This window comes from Pleurodeles waltl, chromosome 11 (assembly GCF_031143425.1).
Source record: "Pleurodeles waltl isolate 20211129_DDA chromosome 11, aPleWal1.hap1.20221129, whole genome shotgun sequence".
In the NCBI taxonomy this organism is placed as follows: domain Eukaryota; kingdom Metazoa; phylum Chordata; class Amphibia; order Caudata; family Salamandridae; genus Pleurodeles; species Pleurodeles waltl.
Genome location: NC_090450.1, coordinates 176,849,271 through 176,867,035, shown reverse-complemented (window position 1 = coordinate 176,867,035; position 17,765 = coordinate 176,849,271). Strand labels below are relative to the sequence as shown.

Genomic DNA, 17,765 nt, shown 5'->3' with positions numbered 1-17,765 from the left:
TCCAATAACTTTTATGTGTAGATAGGGACAATTTTAATGCTAAGCGTGGTTTTAATTTTACTGTCTATTATCCTTTCTTGAAAGTTGATAACATCTTATGTACCCAAGCATCTGGTTGCTGAGGTTTGAATATATATAACGCTCTATGTTATTTTTACTTGTCTAACATCGTGGCAACTTTGAGAGACCTCCACAACTGGTCCCCTTCCTTTGTTGGTTGGGGTAATGGTACAGTCATCAATTATATCTTTATCTCAAGGACCCTGTTTTCATTGGTCAATTCGGGTGGGGTGATTGAGAATAGCTTCAGCTACCATAATCCTCTTGAGCTCCCCCTTACACAACCTTCCATCTCCCCTGGCGTAACTGGTCTGTCCCAGAAGGATAGGGGGTTAAAGGTAAGTTGGAGAGCTGCTCAGATTCCCACTTTGCTGATCTCAGTTGTTGAGTCTAATTATGATTTATATGAAAATCACTTGTTAACTCTTAACCCCCTGCCTTACGACTTCTTAGACACATTTAGGGCTCTAAGTTCAGCTATCAGACACCTCATATCATGTCACTCAAGGACTAAAGGGGCCCCTAAATTAGCTAGTTTGAAAAAAAATTCAATCACTAATCAGCGCTAACTGCTAAGCCTAGGAACCAGCAGCATATTGCGGAGGCAAGGTCAGTCTAAAATCAATTAAAAATAGAAAATTAGCAGTAATAGATGAAACTTGGGAACGTTTAGTTCTTGAATGTAAAGTAAGGGACACAAAGGGGTTTTAGGATACTGCAAATGACAGGAAGTTTTCATTCTCGATGACATGAAGTTTTCATCCCAGCGTCAGAAGGGATCTAACATTACCCCAGATAAATGGTTAGAGCATTTTAAACTGGTCTATTCATATGGGGGTATCCCCATGGTTGGTGAAGCAAAAAAGGGTACCACAGTTCCCATTGGAGATTTTTTTAAACTGATCTATTCATATGGGGGTAGCCCCATGGTAGGTGAAGCAGAAAGGGGACCACAGTTCCCACTAGAAATTGGGTTTGGGTTGGGTGAAGTTTCTGCTGCAGTATTGGCTACCCCCTCAAATAAGGCACTGGGCACAGACTGGGTGCCCATGGATATTTACAAGGAGAATATTCAACTGTGGGCTCCTGTAATCACCAATGTTTAAACGCTGCAGCTTCCTCTGGTATCCCCAACTCTTGGCACACTCACCATTGTGCCTGTTTTTAAGAAAGGGAATGGACATGACCTTCATTGCTACAGTCCGGTCTCGCTCTTGGATTCCGTGGTTAAGATCGTAGGGCGAGTTATATTGCACAAAATTGAGGACTGGGTTGAGCAGAATGGTTCTCAATGTGCTGCTGAATATGTTTTTTGGACAAGCCTGGAGATCCTGGTACAGTGTTTACACTTGCTCCCTATTATAAGGAAATACATGATTTCAAAGAATGGCCTTTTTTATTTAGCTTTTATGGAACTCAGTAGTGCATTTGACCAAGTTAATCGTTTTACATTGTGGAGTATCTTAATTAACATTGGTCTACCCTTACCTTTGGTTTATTTTCTTCACACTATGCAATACGGGGTCAGTGCCTTGTTAAGAAACAGAACCAAACAAAATGTACTAGCGGAGCACAACACATTTTTTCTTTCTTTCTTTTTCCTAAAGTATTGATAGTCAAAAAGTCAAAAATGACTATATAATTAGTAAACTGTGATAAACTGTCCACAATCCATATACATTCATATGTTGTTATTAACCTCAAACAATGTAGGTTCTCATAGTTTTATATAATGAAAATATTTATTTCAAAATTGTTGACAATGATAAATAACATACAACACTAAACCCCCACAGTAGAAAACTAACAACCATAAAAGACATAATGTAAATAGATGCAATAAAAGTCCAATATCGAACACAGAAATGAACTTTGAGTCAAAAGACCGGATGATATTTGTCGAATCCACATGTAACATCAGCCGACACGTGTTTCGTCCACACATTGGACTTCTTCAAGGCTGATAAATCATACTTCAAAAACATTACATTAATAGTTTAAAAATTACAAAATCTAAAAAACAACTCCAAAGACTAAAGAAAGGATCACAGTTAGTCAACTTGCACCAAGAGTGTGTTCGAAATAGAAAACGTGCCACAGAGAACCTACATCCCAAATTCGTCTTTGAGATTAATACATAAGTAATGTAGTGAGTATGAGTGATAGGGATAAAGTTCAATATGAATGTGAAGGTGAGTCACTATTTTTAAGTATGAAAGAGAGACCTATGTAACCCGCAAAAAGAATTTTAATTGAAGGGAATGTACCTTGATCTCTCCATTTACCACTTGTATCTCCAAATGATATCCAAATCTCTAAATACCAGAAAAACAGGGGAAGAGATCCGATCATCAACTGTCCAAATGTAGACCATATGTGTTACCTATATTCAAAGTCTGGTACCACACTAACCTTGGTATTGTCCGCACTAAGTTTGTTCATTATACAAAAGAACTGCAACTGATTTCCATTTTTTTGATAATATAATTTTAGTTCATCAGCTTATAGTTGGTCCTACGAAAAAATGGAAAGAACATGTGTGCACATATTAGTAGCTGATACAGGCCATGTTATGGCCTTTATTTGTCATATCCTTCTTATCAGAGGAACAGTAATCCAATCTAAACAAAATACCTAAACCGTCACGATAACATGGAACCTGGTTCCCTACAAAGTGCAATTTAACTCCATATAGATACATCACGTCGCAAATAAAACTAACCTCTATATGTTGCTCAAAGTGCTTGGCCATGACAATATCAGGCCACAAATAGAAATCAGATAAAAAAATGTATTGCCGATATTAAATAAGGTCGGTGATATGAGAGAGAATATTCAAAACTGACTCAATATCAAATGGGTGTAATAAAATCAGAAAAACATATCCAAAAGAATACGTCTTGTCCATGGTAGTATAAACAGGAATGTCCCACATAACTCTGTAGCCAATGAGTAATAAAAGTCCATGGGGCACCCCCAAAACAAGCCTTAAAATTATGCGCGTTGTCCTAGACTAGCCGTACCGCCTCCGAAACTAACCTGTGTCCTCGTAACGTCCGCATAATAACAATCCGCGTCCCGTGTTTCCTCGTTGCAATAACAACGAAGTTGTGTACGTTGAAGAGAACACGGATGTCTTCTTAAATCTGGTTGGCAATTTAGCCAATGCCGACCCTCAATTTCAAACCCACAATTTAGAATATTCTTTATAGTTGAAAGAGAAAAGGGCCCGCTACAAACATCGCGAACATGGCGGCCATCTTAGAATAGTTTGTTTTCTTATTACTCAGATCTGTTGTTCTATTGTCAGAGAAACAGAACCGAGGGGGAATACAGACCTCTTTGACCTGTCCGGGGGAGTTTGCAAGGGCTGTATTCTACTCCCTATTTTATTTCTTTTACATATTAATGGCCTAAATTAGTTTTTAGTATAACAGGTTAAGGACATGCCTAAGGTAAAATCAACCTTTATCCCTAGCTTACTCTGTGCTGATGATGCGCTACTCCTTTCCCGAACCCCAAATGGTCTTAGGGGCTTATTGGTGCTTTTGTTGTTTTTTGTTTTATGGACAATCTACATTTGGAAATGAACATTGCTAAGACCGATTACATGGTTTTAGGTAATCAAAACTGCAAGATCAGGCCAATTTCTAAAAAGGGGAAAAACATAGCGCAGGTTAGCGTTTTTTTTCTTTTTTCCTATGTAGGGGTTACCTTTGATTCTTGGAATAACTTGTAACCATGTCTGGTAAACCATTTGTGTTTTAATCAATTATTTGGGGTTTTATTTGGACTGGCAGCTAGAATGGGAAGCAAGCTTATACTGCCTCTGCTGGAGGTCTATAGACTTAAGTAGCTACCAGTCTTGACCTATAGGGCAGCTTTATGGGGCTATCAGGACTGCTTGAAGCTCCATCCGGAGGAGAACTGCTTTTGTAGAAGACTACCCGGCCTTGGCCGTAGAAATCCACATCTTTCTTCACGAGGAACTGAGCCTACTTTACGTGGTAGACCAAATAAAACTCGCTCCGCTTCTGCTATGGATGTCGGTTTGGAGCATCCTGCATACGCCTCCTAATCGTGAGGTGATCTTAGATTCCCTCGGCTGGGATAATAGCCTTAAGATTCCCTGGTTGGGATATTTAAAGAGTACTACTGAGGTGATGGGCAGGTCGATCGGTTTCGCTCCTCTTTATAAGTTAAGTAGGGGTGAGCGCATTAAGGTCAAGGAATCATTTATGAGATATGCCTCTACTACTAGGGAGTAAAGGGAACTAACTAAACCAGCTATAAGAGGGTACCTAGTCATTAAAGCCAGCTACTAGCCTGAGTTCTATCTCTCCCTGGTGAGGAATGTATAGGAACGATCCCTTCTAACCACGTTTGAGCTACGTTCTATTCGCAGTTCCCTTTACTTCCCAGCAGGCCAGTATGGCCCCAAAAGTATATTAGTTTGCCTGTGTGACAACTATTCTTTGTAAATGTTAGAGCACTTTACCTTTTTTTGCTATTAAGAGCCTTTTTCAGTGAAGTTATTTATTACAAATTCAAAAAGCTTATGGGTTTCAACAATAGACTGATGTTTTATTTTCTTCGCATGATGTTTGAGCGGGCTGTGTGTCACTCTTTTGGAGGTTTTATAAAAAGTGCTCTGCGCAGCCATAATGTAATTACGTTTTGGAATCTTTTTTTTTCTTTTTTCGCTTTTAATGTAACTTGTTTCATGATGGTGGGCATATGTTATGAATGTTCTTTGATATATATATATGGATATTAGTATATGATATGATGTTTCTTTTTATCGTTGTTCTTATATACTTATTGTTGAATAATTACATAAATATTATGATGCTGGTACAGTTTTCCATAATTTGGGTTAGTACTTGATCCTAATAGGGAACCATATCATCTCTTTAACAATATTTTTAATGAAAAAGTGTATATGAGGAAACCAGTGTGTCCATATAATTATCATTCTTGCAAACCTTATGCAAGTGGATTATAGTGGGTATTGGTTATAGCCCGGAAGGAGGTGGGGGGGGAAATGCTGAGGTTGTAGATATGACCTTTACAATTTCAAAAGCCTTTTTCCAACCTCTAAAAAGAATGAGCAGGGGCAGCAACTACTGGAGATGTTTGAAGGCTATAATATGTACTTACTTAATAGTAAGAACACCAATCACTGTCAAGCACAAATTACCTACTAAGCATATCCGTCTGAGTTTTGGCCACATCATATTTTTTAATATGTATACTTTCTTCAGCTTTTTTGTTGTGTTGAATGACTTGAGCGCAGTCACAATGCCCAAAAATTCAACCTGTCACTTTGAGATGAAGTGGGTGAGTACTACTGATGATATTACAAGATGGACTTTATTAGCAGGGGACAGTCATTGGTATGAAACTGGATTATAATGTCTTAAATCCATTCTTGGCAGGAAATAGAATTTGTCTAGTCTGGTTGAGGCACCCATGAGGGTTAGTCTTATTATTAAAATTATGACTACTGTAATTCTCTTATTGAGAGCTTGGTCACTTCACTCTCTAGCAGGATTCCCGGAGTGCTACAGTGCCTAGCGAAGAGGACTAACCCGTCATAGCCCTCAATTTGTGCAGTCTCACGAGGAGCTTAAGAAAGCCAAACATATTTAAAAAAGAACTGGAGGGGAAATCTCAGATTGAGCATCTCCAAAGAGTGCACAAGAAGCTCATCAAGCACAGAAAACATCAGAAGCATAGCAAGAATGGATAGACCTGATGACCAAAATTAGAAGAAAATATACAGAGCGTCTCTGGATGCTTATAGCACAGTTCTACCAAACTTGTTGATCAAGTACTGATGCAGCTTTAGTCAGCGAAAGAATGTTTCTAACTATATTCTACCATTTACTTGGTTGACTTGGTTTGGGGCATTGTTAATGAGGTTGAGACTTCGATATGTTAGAAAGTGTGATTTTTGGCATTCAATACATCTAAAGCACCCAAGCACCATTGGATGTACAACGCCATAGTAAGTCGGCACTGAGTTTTGGACCGTGCAAAACTCTTTTCTCAGGTAATTCAAATCTTGCTCTTCACCAGGGGGAGAGCACTTCCATCCAGATTCATAGATTGTGGACAGAACTGATCTATCTAATTGCACCTATTGTTTTTCTAGATCCAGGGCAAGGTGTTTTTGAAACATTTCATGAATAACATTACAACTTCGGTGGACAGAGACAACATCTTGCCCTCAGATCAGATGATCCTTAGAAAAGAGTGCTTTGCAACTGATATGATACCATAAATGCTTGAATCAGTCAAATTAAAAAACATCAATGATAGACCTGTTTTGAATACTCATCCAAGATCTTCCTTGGGAGAAATTGAACAGCCTAGGTTTAGCTGGAGTTAAAGTGACTTATTGAACTCAATCTGAAACCTGGGTTGGCGGCCAAAAATACTCTGTCCACAGATTAGAGTCTCCTGGGTCTTAAACACGGTTATGGCTTGGCCAAGTTTGCCTTTCTGTAGCTGAAATTGAAAGTTTATTCAGCACTCAAAATATGTCAGCTCTGCATTTGCTGGAACATAATGTACAGCTTAGTGTGTATGCTGGCTGTATTTCCTTTTTTGGACTATACTGGGGCCGGAAGTAGTATCAATTTTTGTGTTGACCAACTCTGTCAATCGGTGTTTGCAACTGTGGAAATGGATTTTCCAATGTTCATAACCCATTCTAGGAGTCCTTAATGTTTTACTGACTCCTAAAATGGGATTGCCAGTGAACACCGGTTCCGTATTTGGGAGAAGCACGTTGTAGGCATCTCTTCCAAATACTGAATCAGTCTGCGATATGTCAGTGTTTTGCTGCTAAAATAGAGTAGAAAAATATTGAAAAATTAGCAAAGTGAATGCACATAAAATGTTTGTTTTAGAGTGGCCAGTGGTCCATAAGTCCACTGCCAACTTTTAAACAAATTCTTAAAAAAGAAACTCTTGTTTAAAATGCATGCATATTTCCTCTAAGGAAAATGGGCTGCATCGAGAAAAAAATACTTTTTTGAAAGGGGATAACAATGAGGATGGTCTGCTGAACCAAGGAGATCACCATCCCTGTGAAGGCCACCAATTGGAGTACATTGCAGTTTGTTATCTACCTCTTTAATATTCATGAGGTAGGTTGGATTATGGCACAGTCCAAATTGGATTTGTAGCGTTAGTGTATAGCTTGGTTTGCAAATTGAGACCAGTATTGAGTACATTGGCTCCCAGGTTACGCTTACATTGAAAAGAAACCTGGGACAGCATGCTGCAATTGTTGGTTAAACTTCGTGTTTGTTTCATTTTGTTTGTTGTGAGATTTGACCTTTGATCTTTAGGTAAACTGGTGTTTGTTTTCTTTTACTTTCAGTTTTAGGTTTCAGCAGGTTCTACATAACTGGGTATGATCACAGACTAGACCAAACCAAGCCTTTTGCATTTATTGTTATTGTTATTGTTCAGAATTGCATTGTTGGTGAGGTATTTATGACACCTGAAGGAGGGTTTGTTTGAGACGGAGCTACCGTAGTTTTCAATCTGTAGTTCATGTACTTAAAATCCATTGCTTTCCAGGAGGATTCATTTCTTATTATAATTAATAATAAAGTTATTTATAAGGTCTTCCAGCGGTCAAACTGTAGTATGATGGGATGAGATACTACCACTACTTCTTTCTCTTAAAAAAGGCAGACACTCACTATTTTGTGAATGTATAACTACATTGATTTCTTTATTCTGGCTCTTGATTCAATGGTATGTGTTTCCTTTGGCAGGATATGCAACAATGGTCGGAGGAGCTTAAGTACATTGCACCTGTGACCTGTGCTGGGTTCTCACATTTGGACTCACAGGGCTAGAATGCCCATATGGGTCATAAAAAACTATTGGCTTGATGGCCTTTGTGACTGGGCCATCAATACTTTCAGGGTTGAAGATTTCTCAGCTCTCAAACCCTGAAAGTAGCCTTGAGGGCAGTGCCCACAAGAATTTCATGGGCACTTACATGATTTGTTACCAAAAGGAAATCTTACTCTGGCTTACCTCTCCTGGACCCTGGAAAATGTAAATATTCCTCCAGTTTTCTTTTCACAACTGCCTGTAAAAATATGGTTTTGAAGCCCAAATATATTAAATTGGAAAGTGGATCGGACAGCCTGGTTTTTCAAATAAGTAGTTCAAGTAAGTTCTTCAAAGTCCCCCTTCACACCACTACCTCTTTCTACTAAGAAAAATAATACCCAAAGTAAAGGTTTGGACTTGCTCAGTCTAATTGCTGCCTACACACACTTTCTGTCTGGCATTAAAGCATTTTCTAGAACTTGTTTTAGCTCTTAGCCCAGTTGTGCATACAACATACCAGTCTGGCTCAGCAGTGATTTCTCATAGAGCCGACTCCTTAACACAGCACAGAACAAATACTTTTTGTGTTAACTAGGCCCCAAATTCCATTGTCTAAGAAGCTTTTAGCTTGCATAGGAGAAATTAGTAATGCACCTTTCGTTATTGTTGTTTTGGACAAATACTCCATCTGCCAGCAGAACCCTCACCTTTTGAAGCCTTCCAGGTTCTGCACCTTTCTGGCATGAGAATAGTGTCTTCCTTGGTTGCTCCACTTTTCTTGTGTTCATTGGGAGCAGGGCTGAGAATTCTTCATGTAATATGTCTTCCATAACTGGTTTCTCATCTTATCATCAGCAAGTACTCTAGACAATAGCATAAACAGCTCTTCTCATACCTCAGCAGTGCTCGGCATGGTCTACCCAGGAATGTAAAGGAGGTGTTAAACCCCTAAGAAAGACGGTGTGCCTGACATGGATCGGGGAGTTAAAAACACTAATGAGAATAAAAGGTTGGTCACTTGAATATAAAACATCATGAAAAATATCAGTAAAATCCAACAATACCAAGGAATCATAAAAGAGTACTTGATTGTTTATCACAAAATAAGCACCTGCGGTCATTTAGACACCAAAAAAGTTATTCAACCAGAAACAAAACACCATTCCCACACCCAGCAGTGCACAGCTATATGATATTCACCAACCACTGATCAGTCGGGCTTAGCCAAGGCTCGCACAAAAGAAATATAAACAAAAAGTCGAGAATATAAATATAAAAAGGTGTTGGTTAAGGTGAGCTGAAGATGTCACAGTTGACTTGTATTTGAAAATCCTCCAAAGTGCCAGACTGGACCTGGAATACTTGATTAGCTCTGTGCAGTAGCTGGTGCCCTCGGCTGCAACTGCAATGCAGTCCCACCCTGGACATGAAGACATAGCTGCATATAGAGGATACATCTTTGTGTTGACATGAGTTCTCCTCTTTTTTTCCATGCCCTCAGAGGCAGACATACCACTAACTAATCAATGCGATAATTGGCAGTGAGCCGATCTGACTTGGAACCTTACCAGCTCTCAATAGTCAAATCTACTGAACGGGGAGGCAACAGATAGTAAGTAATCTGTGGGAAGGAATGGTATCTTTAAGAAAGAGGACTAGAGAAGATAAGTACATCCTTCTGTGGATGGATATTTCTACTAGCAGACTGTTCACAATTAGAATCTGTACCAAAGCAGTCCTCTCAAAGGAAAGTGAGCCTGACCAGTGGAATTACACCTGCAGGTCTGAACAGGTAAATAGGTCTGTCCTGTGGACCTGAAAATTGATACAGTAATGCCTAGTGAAAGCAACAGTTCCCCACATAATGGCATGGCTGATGTCCAACACAAAACATTGTGAGCTGGGAAGTTTATTCTTCCTCCTCTCTGTGGAATGAGTCCTAAAGCCCTTTGAAGGATCCTTTGTGACCAGGACATAACACAGCTTTATGGAGAGGACTATTCATTTAGGTAAGGGTCTCTTCTGAACTCTGTGTGGTGTTCCTCAGTCCTATCAATATAGATGCTAAATACATATAACGGGTCCAACTAGCATAATATCTCCTCCTCCATGGATGGATATATTGGAGAAGCGAATATAGGAAGCTCAATCTACTGCCCCAATAAAAAAGGAGGGGCCCCAAATTTGGAAGGAAGGGGGCACATGTCTCAAGAAATAACTTATCAAGGGAGAATATTTTATGTGGAGTATGAACTTACAAAGTCTGAAGCTGATGGGGATCAGAGACTCACATTTTCATATTGTCTAAGAAAGGTTGTAAGCCGAGGAACGATGCATCCTGTACCTCAGTGACCATTGGAAAGAAAAAGCATAGCAGCCTGCTGCATGTCATATTAGCATCAGTTATCGACCACTGTAAATTCCAAGATGCCTCAAAGGAAATGTAGAACTTGTCCCAATTGAGCCCCCTGCAGGCACAAGTTCCACTGTTGTGCCACCATGTGCCGCAGACCTAGGGGAACTAGACGAATGAGTACCATAATGGACTTAGCTGCTCTTCCGCCCTTGATAGTAAGAGGAACTCTTCACAAAATACAGGTTTTTCCAGAGGGATTGCAGGACCGGCATATGAAAGTAAAAGTTCTGTAAGCTAGTGACACTAGTCAGTCCCACTGGACACTCGTGGTTACCTTTGAATAAACTAAAGAGGCATCTTTTCAGCCCTGGGAGAGGAGGATGGAGATTCCTGCTGCTTTTGTCATCTACCTATCAGCCCTGCTATGCCTCTGTAGGACTTCAAATTTTACATAGGCAATTATACTGGCTGTAACAATTGGCAGAGGGTGCAGTCCTTCAAGAAACCTTGAAATGTCTAATACTGCTGCTGAAATTGGTGCACAGGAAAAGCCAGACCCAGAATCATGCTGTTGCCAGTTGGGTCTTAAATGTTTTCAGCAGGGAATCAGCCTCATCACCAAATGGCCCAGTGTCATCTAACGTTATATCCATTAAAGATGCCCAAACGTCTGTGGAAAGTGCCATAAGACACCTCCAGGCTTGCCAGTGGATGATAATACCGATCCCCAAAGTCCAGACTACCATATATGTGGAGTTCAAGCCCAATACCCAAAATCGATTTATCAATGTCGTACTGTCTTCATAAACACCTCATTAGTCACTCTGAAAGATAAAGAGATATTGGCTCATTTTAAGTACATACATTGGCATTAGGGCACAAGCAAGGTGATGTCATGAGTTTCATTTCATAATAAGAGGAAGACCTCTAAGCCGCTGCCCGTTCCCACTCCTCTCCTCTGTCGATATAGTGTTAAGGAGGACACCCCTCCCTCTCCAAAATTAGTGTGGGGACTCCTTTCATCCAAGAAAACGGCCAACTTGTACCCCAACTGTAGGTGTGCCTATGTGCTTAGGTATGTCATTCACTCTAAAACAATTCAGATTGTGAGACTTTAAGCAGCTAATGCAAGTCATTGTAACAAGTACATAGACATTCATAGCTCACCCCCACCTATGAAGGCATTTTATTTTTCTCTTACTGAATTTCTGCCCGCATTGTCTTTTCACACCACCCCTTAACATTTTTTCGCCAATCAAATAATACTACAATTTTATTCTAACTTCAACCTCCAGTGAGTTGATGTGTTTATTTGTGAGAGCATGCCTGCCTGCTTGCACAAAGCGTTTGCATCTTCTCTATGAGGAACTTAACATGATGGAATGCAAGGTAAGACCTCTCGGGTAAAGCAAGATGTAGCCTCTGTGCCACGTTGGATATGAAAAAGGGCTGACTGGATGAGCATGATTCATTCTATTGATTTATCTCACATGCATGTAATGGAGACTGCACCTAAGATATTGTAATGAAAGCACAGAGCTCACATTATCTAAATGTGTTATAGTTTTGGGCCTCTGTCTACGTGAAAGGTCTATTTGATTTGGTCATAAAACGTTGCATTGTTGCTAAACAAGCCTGAATTAATAAATACTTGGGTGATTAGACCATTTCTGCACAAACATACATTTTTAGGTGATGTGAACTTGGTAACATTAATTAGTCCACTTAAAGCTGGATTACTAGTAGTCTGGTGTAGGAGATAAAAATGACATGGGCCAGAATTGCTGATTCCAGATTATATATAATTAACTCCCTGCACTGAACTAGCCAAAGTTTTTTTTCTAGTCGAAACAGGCAATAATATGCAAGACCTGGATTTACCCAGTCCGTTCCCACATTTTGTTTTCCAGCTCAGCTCATATCTTTGTTACAGGTTATTTCTTTCAGTAGGAGGATTCTGTGTATGGAAACCCAAAGGAAGACAGTAGTGCGAATTTGTATAGGGTCTTGCTTGGAATCGAGCAAGACAGGATCCTGGGGGGATTCTTCTCCACCCAACTCATGATCAGGCCTTCAATGAATCCTCCAACACAATCAGCAGATTACACTCTTGATTTCCACAGCAGATGGAAAAATTAAAACGGGATCATCTCTCACTGCAGAGCTGGCCATATGAGGGCAAGAATGAGACTTATTGGCAGTGGATTATTCAATAAGTGCTTACGCTAACAGGGAAATTCCAGAGGCAAACGCGTACCTTCTATGCAGTCCTCCAGCCTACACCTCTTAAACCCTCCCCTGCTGACCTCACCAGAGCATTTTCTTCAGAATGTTTTGAGGTCTGGAGAAATAAACCTTTAGGTTTGCAGCACTCAGCAACTCTGAGGCAAGGTGACCCAGCCCTCCCTCTTATCTGCCTCCATCACATGTGATGTCAAGGGCCACTGTTGAGATTAGATTGCTACATCATCTCTTTCAATACTGTAATACGAACCAACCTTTATTTGTTTCAAGGGTACTCCTAAGCTAAAAGGAAAAAATTGTGTATACAAATGTTCAGCTGCTTATTTACATTCTGCAATATTTAATGTTTTGAACTTTTCTTTCCATATTTGCCTCCTAGGGGACTACCTGGTGACAATCGAGGAGAAGAACAAGGTTGCTACTCTAAGATCATATATGAACTGGAGATGTAAATCCACTGGCAACTCGCGGGTTAGTGTCCGAATGTTGGGACTTAAGCTTGAAGCTCCTTACAGCGGAGCCTCTAAAGACCAGATGGAAATTGTAGAACTGCCTCTGTCTGAACCTCCGCTATGCATCTCTTGTTGTCCTGTTCAAGGAGATCTTCTTGTTGGTTGCAGAAATAAGCTGGTGTTATTCACCTTGAAGCATCTGATGGCTGGTCATAACTTGGAGGTGTTGGATTTTGAACGCTCCCTCATTTTGCACACTTCTGTTACCCCACTACAGGTTGCTTATTGTGGTGGATATGTATCTTTTGTGTCAGAATTTGAAGTTGCCATTTTTCAAATTTTGCAAGGACCAGAAGAAATAAGTAACACTGAAGTGCACACAGTCAGCAACACAAGAGGACAGCAGGCTGAAGGTACATTTTAAGGCTTGCCTTACTTAATACTATCTAGTCCAACCTGTCAATCCATTTATTTAGTGGTTTTAACTAGATACTACAAATAAATACAAGTGATGTTGTGCAACCTTTCTGTTTTAGCTGTCACACTTATTCGGGAAACTGCTTTCCCACCCAGCGGGACTCACACAGCACCTTTAGAATGCAGTCTCAACATTGAAATGCGCCTTTACCACTCACTCCTGAAACACACAAGTCTTTACAACGACTTGCTTTATGGAATACATTGTTGGACTGGTGTTGGATTTTAAGTCCAACACATTCCCTACTGTTGCGCAGACTGGACTTGGAATAGTAATTTATACTATTCCCACGTCCTTTGCTTCCCTAAGGCACGTTGTTGACACGACTTGAGTAGTAACGACGTTTGTTGTTTAGACTGCATTCTAAAGGCATGCATGATAAATACAAACTACGTATTCTGCTGTATACGTTTATGTATATTCTTCAGAGTTCGATAACTTCTTCATGCCATGCCATCAATTCTGTATTTTCTTCCATATTCATCTCCTTTAAGCAGAAGCCCTGTATGATGTCCTCTGTTTAATATGCCATTTTGATATCACTGTGCACAAATTCAACACATCTGAAGCGAGATTGAAATAAAAAGTGACCACTTGTGAGATGTAACAAGTTTCTCCAAACTATATTGATTGGTGCAAGCAGGTCTCACCCTCTGCTTGGGTATTTGGATGGGGGGTTCTCCCGCAAGGATTTAAAAAAAATAGACCTAAATTCTGCATCAAACATCAACATTTTTAAATAAATTGCACTGATCATTGTGGGGTTTATCAGGTAGTTCCGAAACTGCACTCAACACATTTTCCTGTTTTTTCAAGGTGTAACAAGCTCGACTGACTCCCTTGTAGGGTGACTGAGGAGCCTGTGCTTGGAGAAAGCTTTAAAACAACAAGTGCAAACAATGATGTTTTCAGCATAGTTTCCCCCCAAAGCTGGCATAAAACCTAAAGGTTTTACATGTAGGTCAAATAATCAAGGTATGCAGTTTGACATGGGCAATTAACATTTTGCAAAGTATCCACTTTATTTTATTTTCCCTTCCCACCCTTTCCTAAAAGATAGTCATATATTGTTGAGAATCTCATTAGAAGCAGCAAATAACAAGATTACTTGATATATAGAAGACTTTCTGCCTGTTCATAAATGTGTACCCAATCTTTTTACATGATTTTTGTAAAGCCTACTTCGGTATTGTAATCCCATGATCAGCAATCAATTTTCTGGGACATGATAAAGAATTATTTTTTGATGGTCTATGTAATATTTGCTTAACAACTTGTAGCTGTTTGTTCTCTCCTGTTCCCATTGTGTGGATGAAAGCCACAACACAGAGTGCAGTTTCCTGTCCACTAGCATGGATTGACATTGGTGCAACTTGGAATGGTGAACACTAGTGGGCATAAGTGGGTGTTGTGTAAAGTGCAGAGTGGCCTATGTGCATTACCCCCAATATTAACAAAAGTGTCTCCACATTGTGTTAAACAGTGTAGGAAATGCATATTCTGTGGTGAACCTGCTCATTAACCCCAGATAAAAACCCCAAAGTACCAATTCCCTTCCCTTTTTTTTGTTTGGAGGTATAGGCATGTGGGTGTAAACAATGTAGTAACAGGGGGGACATATGTGGGGGAGAGGTGTTAGATCGACCCATAACTGTGGACCAAATCTAGAATAAATAACCTTTTTCACTCACACATAGCTTACAGTCATAAGTGTACGGCTTTGTACTCATGCCAGGTTTCCTACCCACTCCTAGTCCATGCAACATCCCCACACCACCACCTCCTCCAATATCTTAGGGACCCAAGGAGCATTGTCATGGGTATACAGTGCCTGTTTAAAGTGAAGAGATAATCCTATTCCTTGCAGAGAATTCAGATGAAGGGGTTCCTAAATAAAGATCTTGGTCCAAGATGTTGCCTGATGGAACCGTGTAATTTAGGTGGAGGCACAATGGAAAACATTTATGATTTGAAGTTAGTTTTGGCAGCTCCTCTGCACCACCCCTATCTGTCTTCTTCGACTTGTGTGCCATCTTCGTTACAGATTGAGACCAATCCCTGTTACTTTTTCAGTACCAGCATATGATTGGGTGAGTAGAAAATTAGTTACACCTGTAATGTAACAGAGGAAAGTATTCTTTTATTGCCCTTGCCAAATCAAATCAAATCAAATCATTAGCATTTGTAAAGCGCGCTACTCACCCGTGCGGGTCTCAAGGCGCTAGGGGGGAAAGGGGGGGTTATCGCTGCTCGAACAGCCAAGTCTTTAGGAGTCTCCGGAAAGCGGAGTGGTCCTGGGTGGTCCTGAGGCTGGTGGGGAGGGAGTTCCAGGTCTTGGCCGCCAGGAAGGAGAAAGATCTCCCACCCGCCGTGGAGCGGCGGGTGCGAGGGACGGCAGCAAGTGCGAGGCCAGCGGAGCGGAGGGGGCGGGTGGGGACGTAGAAGCTGAGGCGTCTGTTGAGGTATTCCGGTCCCTTGTTGTGGAGGGCTTTGTGTGCGTGGGTGAGAAGACGGAAGGTGATCCTTTTGCTGACTGGGAGCCAATGCAGGTGTCTCAGGTGTGCGGAGATGTGGCTGTTGCGGGGTACGTCGAGGATGAGGCGGGCCGAGGCGTTTTGGATGCGTTGCAGGCGGTTTTGGAGTTTGGCGGTGGTCCCAGCGTAGAGGGTGTTGCCGTAGTCCAGGCGACTCATGACAAGGGCGTGGGTCACGGTTTTTCTGGTGTCGGCGGGGATCCAGCGGAAGATCTTGCGGAGCATGCGGAGAGTGAGGAAGCAGGCGGAGGACACGGCGTTGACTTGCTTGGTCATGGTGAGAAGAGGGTCCAAGATGAAGCCGAGGTTGCGGGCGTGGTCTGCGGGGGTCGGTGCGGTGCCGAGGGCCGTGGGCCACCAGGAGTCGTCCCAGGCGGACGGGGTGTTGCCGAGGATGAGGACTTCCGTTTTTTCAGAGTTCAGCTTTAGGCGGCTGAGCCTCATCCAATCTGCGACGTCCTTCATACCCTCTTGTAGGTTGGTCTTGGCGCTGGCGGGGTCCTTGGTGAGGGAGAGTACAAGTTGGGTGTCGTCGGCGTAGGAGGTGATGATGATGTCGTGCTTGCGTACGATGTCGGCGAGGGGGCTCATGTAGACATTGAAGAGTGTCGGGCTGAGCGATGAGCCTTGAGGTACGCCGCAGATGATCTTGGTGGGTTCTGAGCGAAACGGAGGGAGGTAAACTCTTTGGGAGCGGTTAGCGAGGAAGGAGGCGATCCAGTCCAGGGCCTGGCCTTGGATCCCGGTGGAGCGTAGGCGGGTGATTAGGGTGCGGTGACAGACGGTGTCAAAGGCAGCCGAGAGGTCGAGGAGAATGAGGGCGACTGTTTCACCGTTGTCCATCAGGGTTCTGATGTCGTCTGTGACTGAGATGAGGGCGGTTTCCGTGCTGTGGTTGGTTCGGAATCCGGTTTGTGAAGGGTCGAGCAGGTTGTTGTCTTCCAGGAAGGTGGTCAGCTGTTTGTTGACGGTCTTTTCTATTACCTTGGCTGGGAAAGGTAGAAGAGAGATGGGGCGGAAGTTTTTCAGGTCGCTTGGGTCAGCCGTAGGTTTCTTTAGTAGGGCGTTGACTTCAGCGTGCTTCCAGCATTCGGGGAAGGTAGCAGAAGAAAAAGAAGAGTTGATGACGGTCTGGAGGTGCGGGGCGATGATGTCGTCGGCTTTGTTAAAGATGAAGTGCGGGCAGGGGTCCGAAGGGGCGCCGGAGTGGATAGAGTTCATGATGGATTTGGTTTCTTCCGTGTTGATGTGGGTCCAGTTGTTGAGGGTGATGTCCGGGGAAGCGGGTTCAGTGGTGTATGGTTGGGTCTGGTGTCCGAAGCTGTCGTGGAGGTCGCTGATCTTGCGATGGAAGAAAGTGGCGAGGGATTCGCACAAATCCTGTGAGGGCGTGACGGCGTTGGCGCTGGCGCTGGGGTTGGAGAACTCTTTGACGATGCTGAAGAGTTCTCTGCTGTTGTGGCTGTTTTTGTCTAGTCTGTCGGTGAAAAAGTTCCTTTTGGCAGTGCGGATCAGGTGGTGGTGTTCGCGTGTAGCGTTCTTGAGGGCGGTCATGTTGTCAGCGGTGTGGTCCTTGCGCCAGGCCTTCTCAAGGGCACGACAAGTTTTCTTTGATTCTTTGAGGGTGTCAGAGAACCAGAGAGGTTTTTTGGTGTTGGTCTGTCGATGCGTGCGTTTGAGGGGAGCAAGGTTGTCAGCGCAGTTGGAGATCCAGTTTGTGAGGTTGAGAGCTGCGTCGTTGGGGTCGGTGGTGAGGGTGGGTTGGTTGGCGGCGAGAG

The 17,765-nt window shown here is 42.1% G+C and overlaps 1 protein-coding gene across 2 annotated transcripts in view; it reads left to right on the top strand.

Moving 5' to 3' along the window:
* Positions 1–17,765, top strand: part of HPS3 (HPS3 biogenesis of lysosomal organelles complex 2 subunit 1) — a 219,599-nt gene that overhangs the window by 37,659 nt on the left and 164,175 nt on the right. For both annotated transcript variants that reach the window (XM_069213380.1, XM_069213381.1), the window contains exon 2: positions 12,903–13,388. In XM_069213380.1, the coding sequence (XP_069069481.1) occupies positions 12,903–13,388 (486 nt within the window). The remainder of the gene's footprint in view (positions 1–12,902; positions 13,389–17,765) is intronic.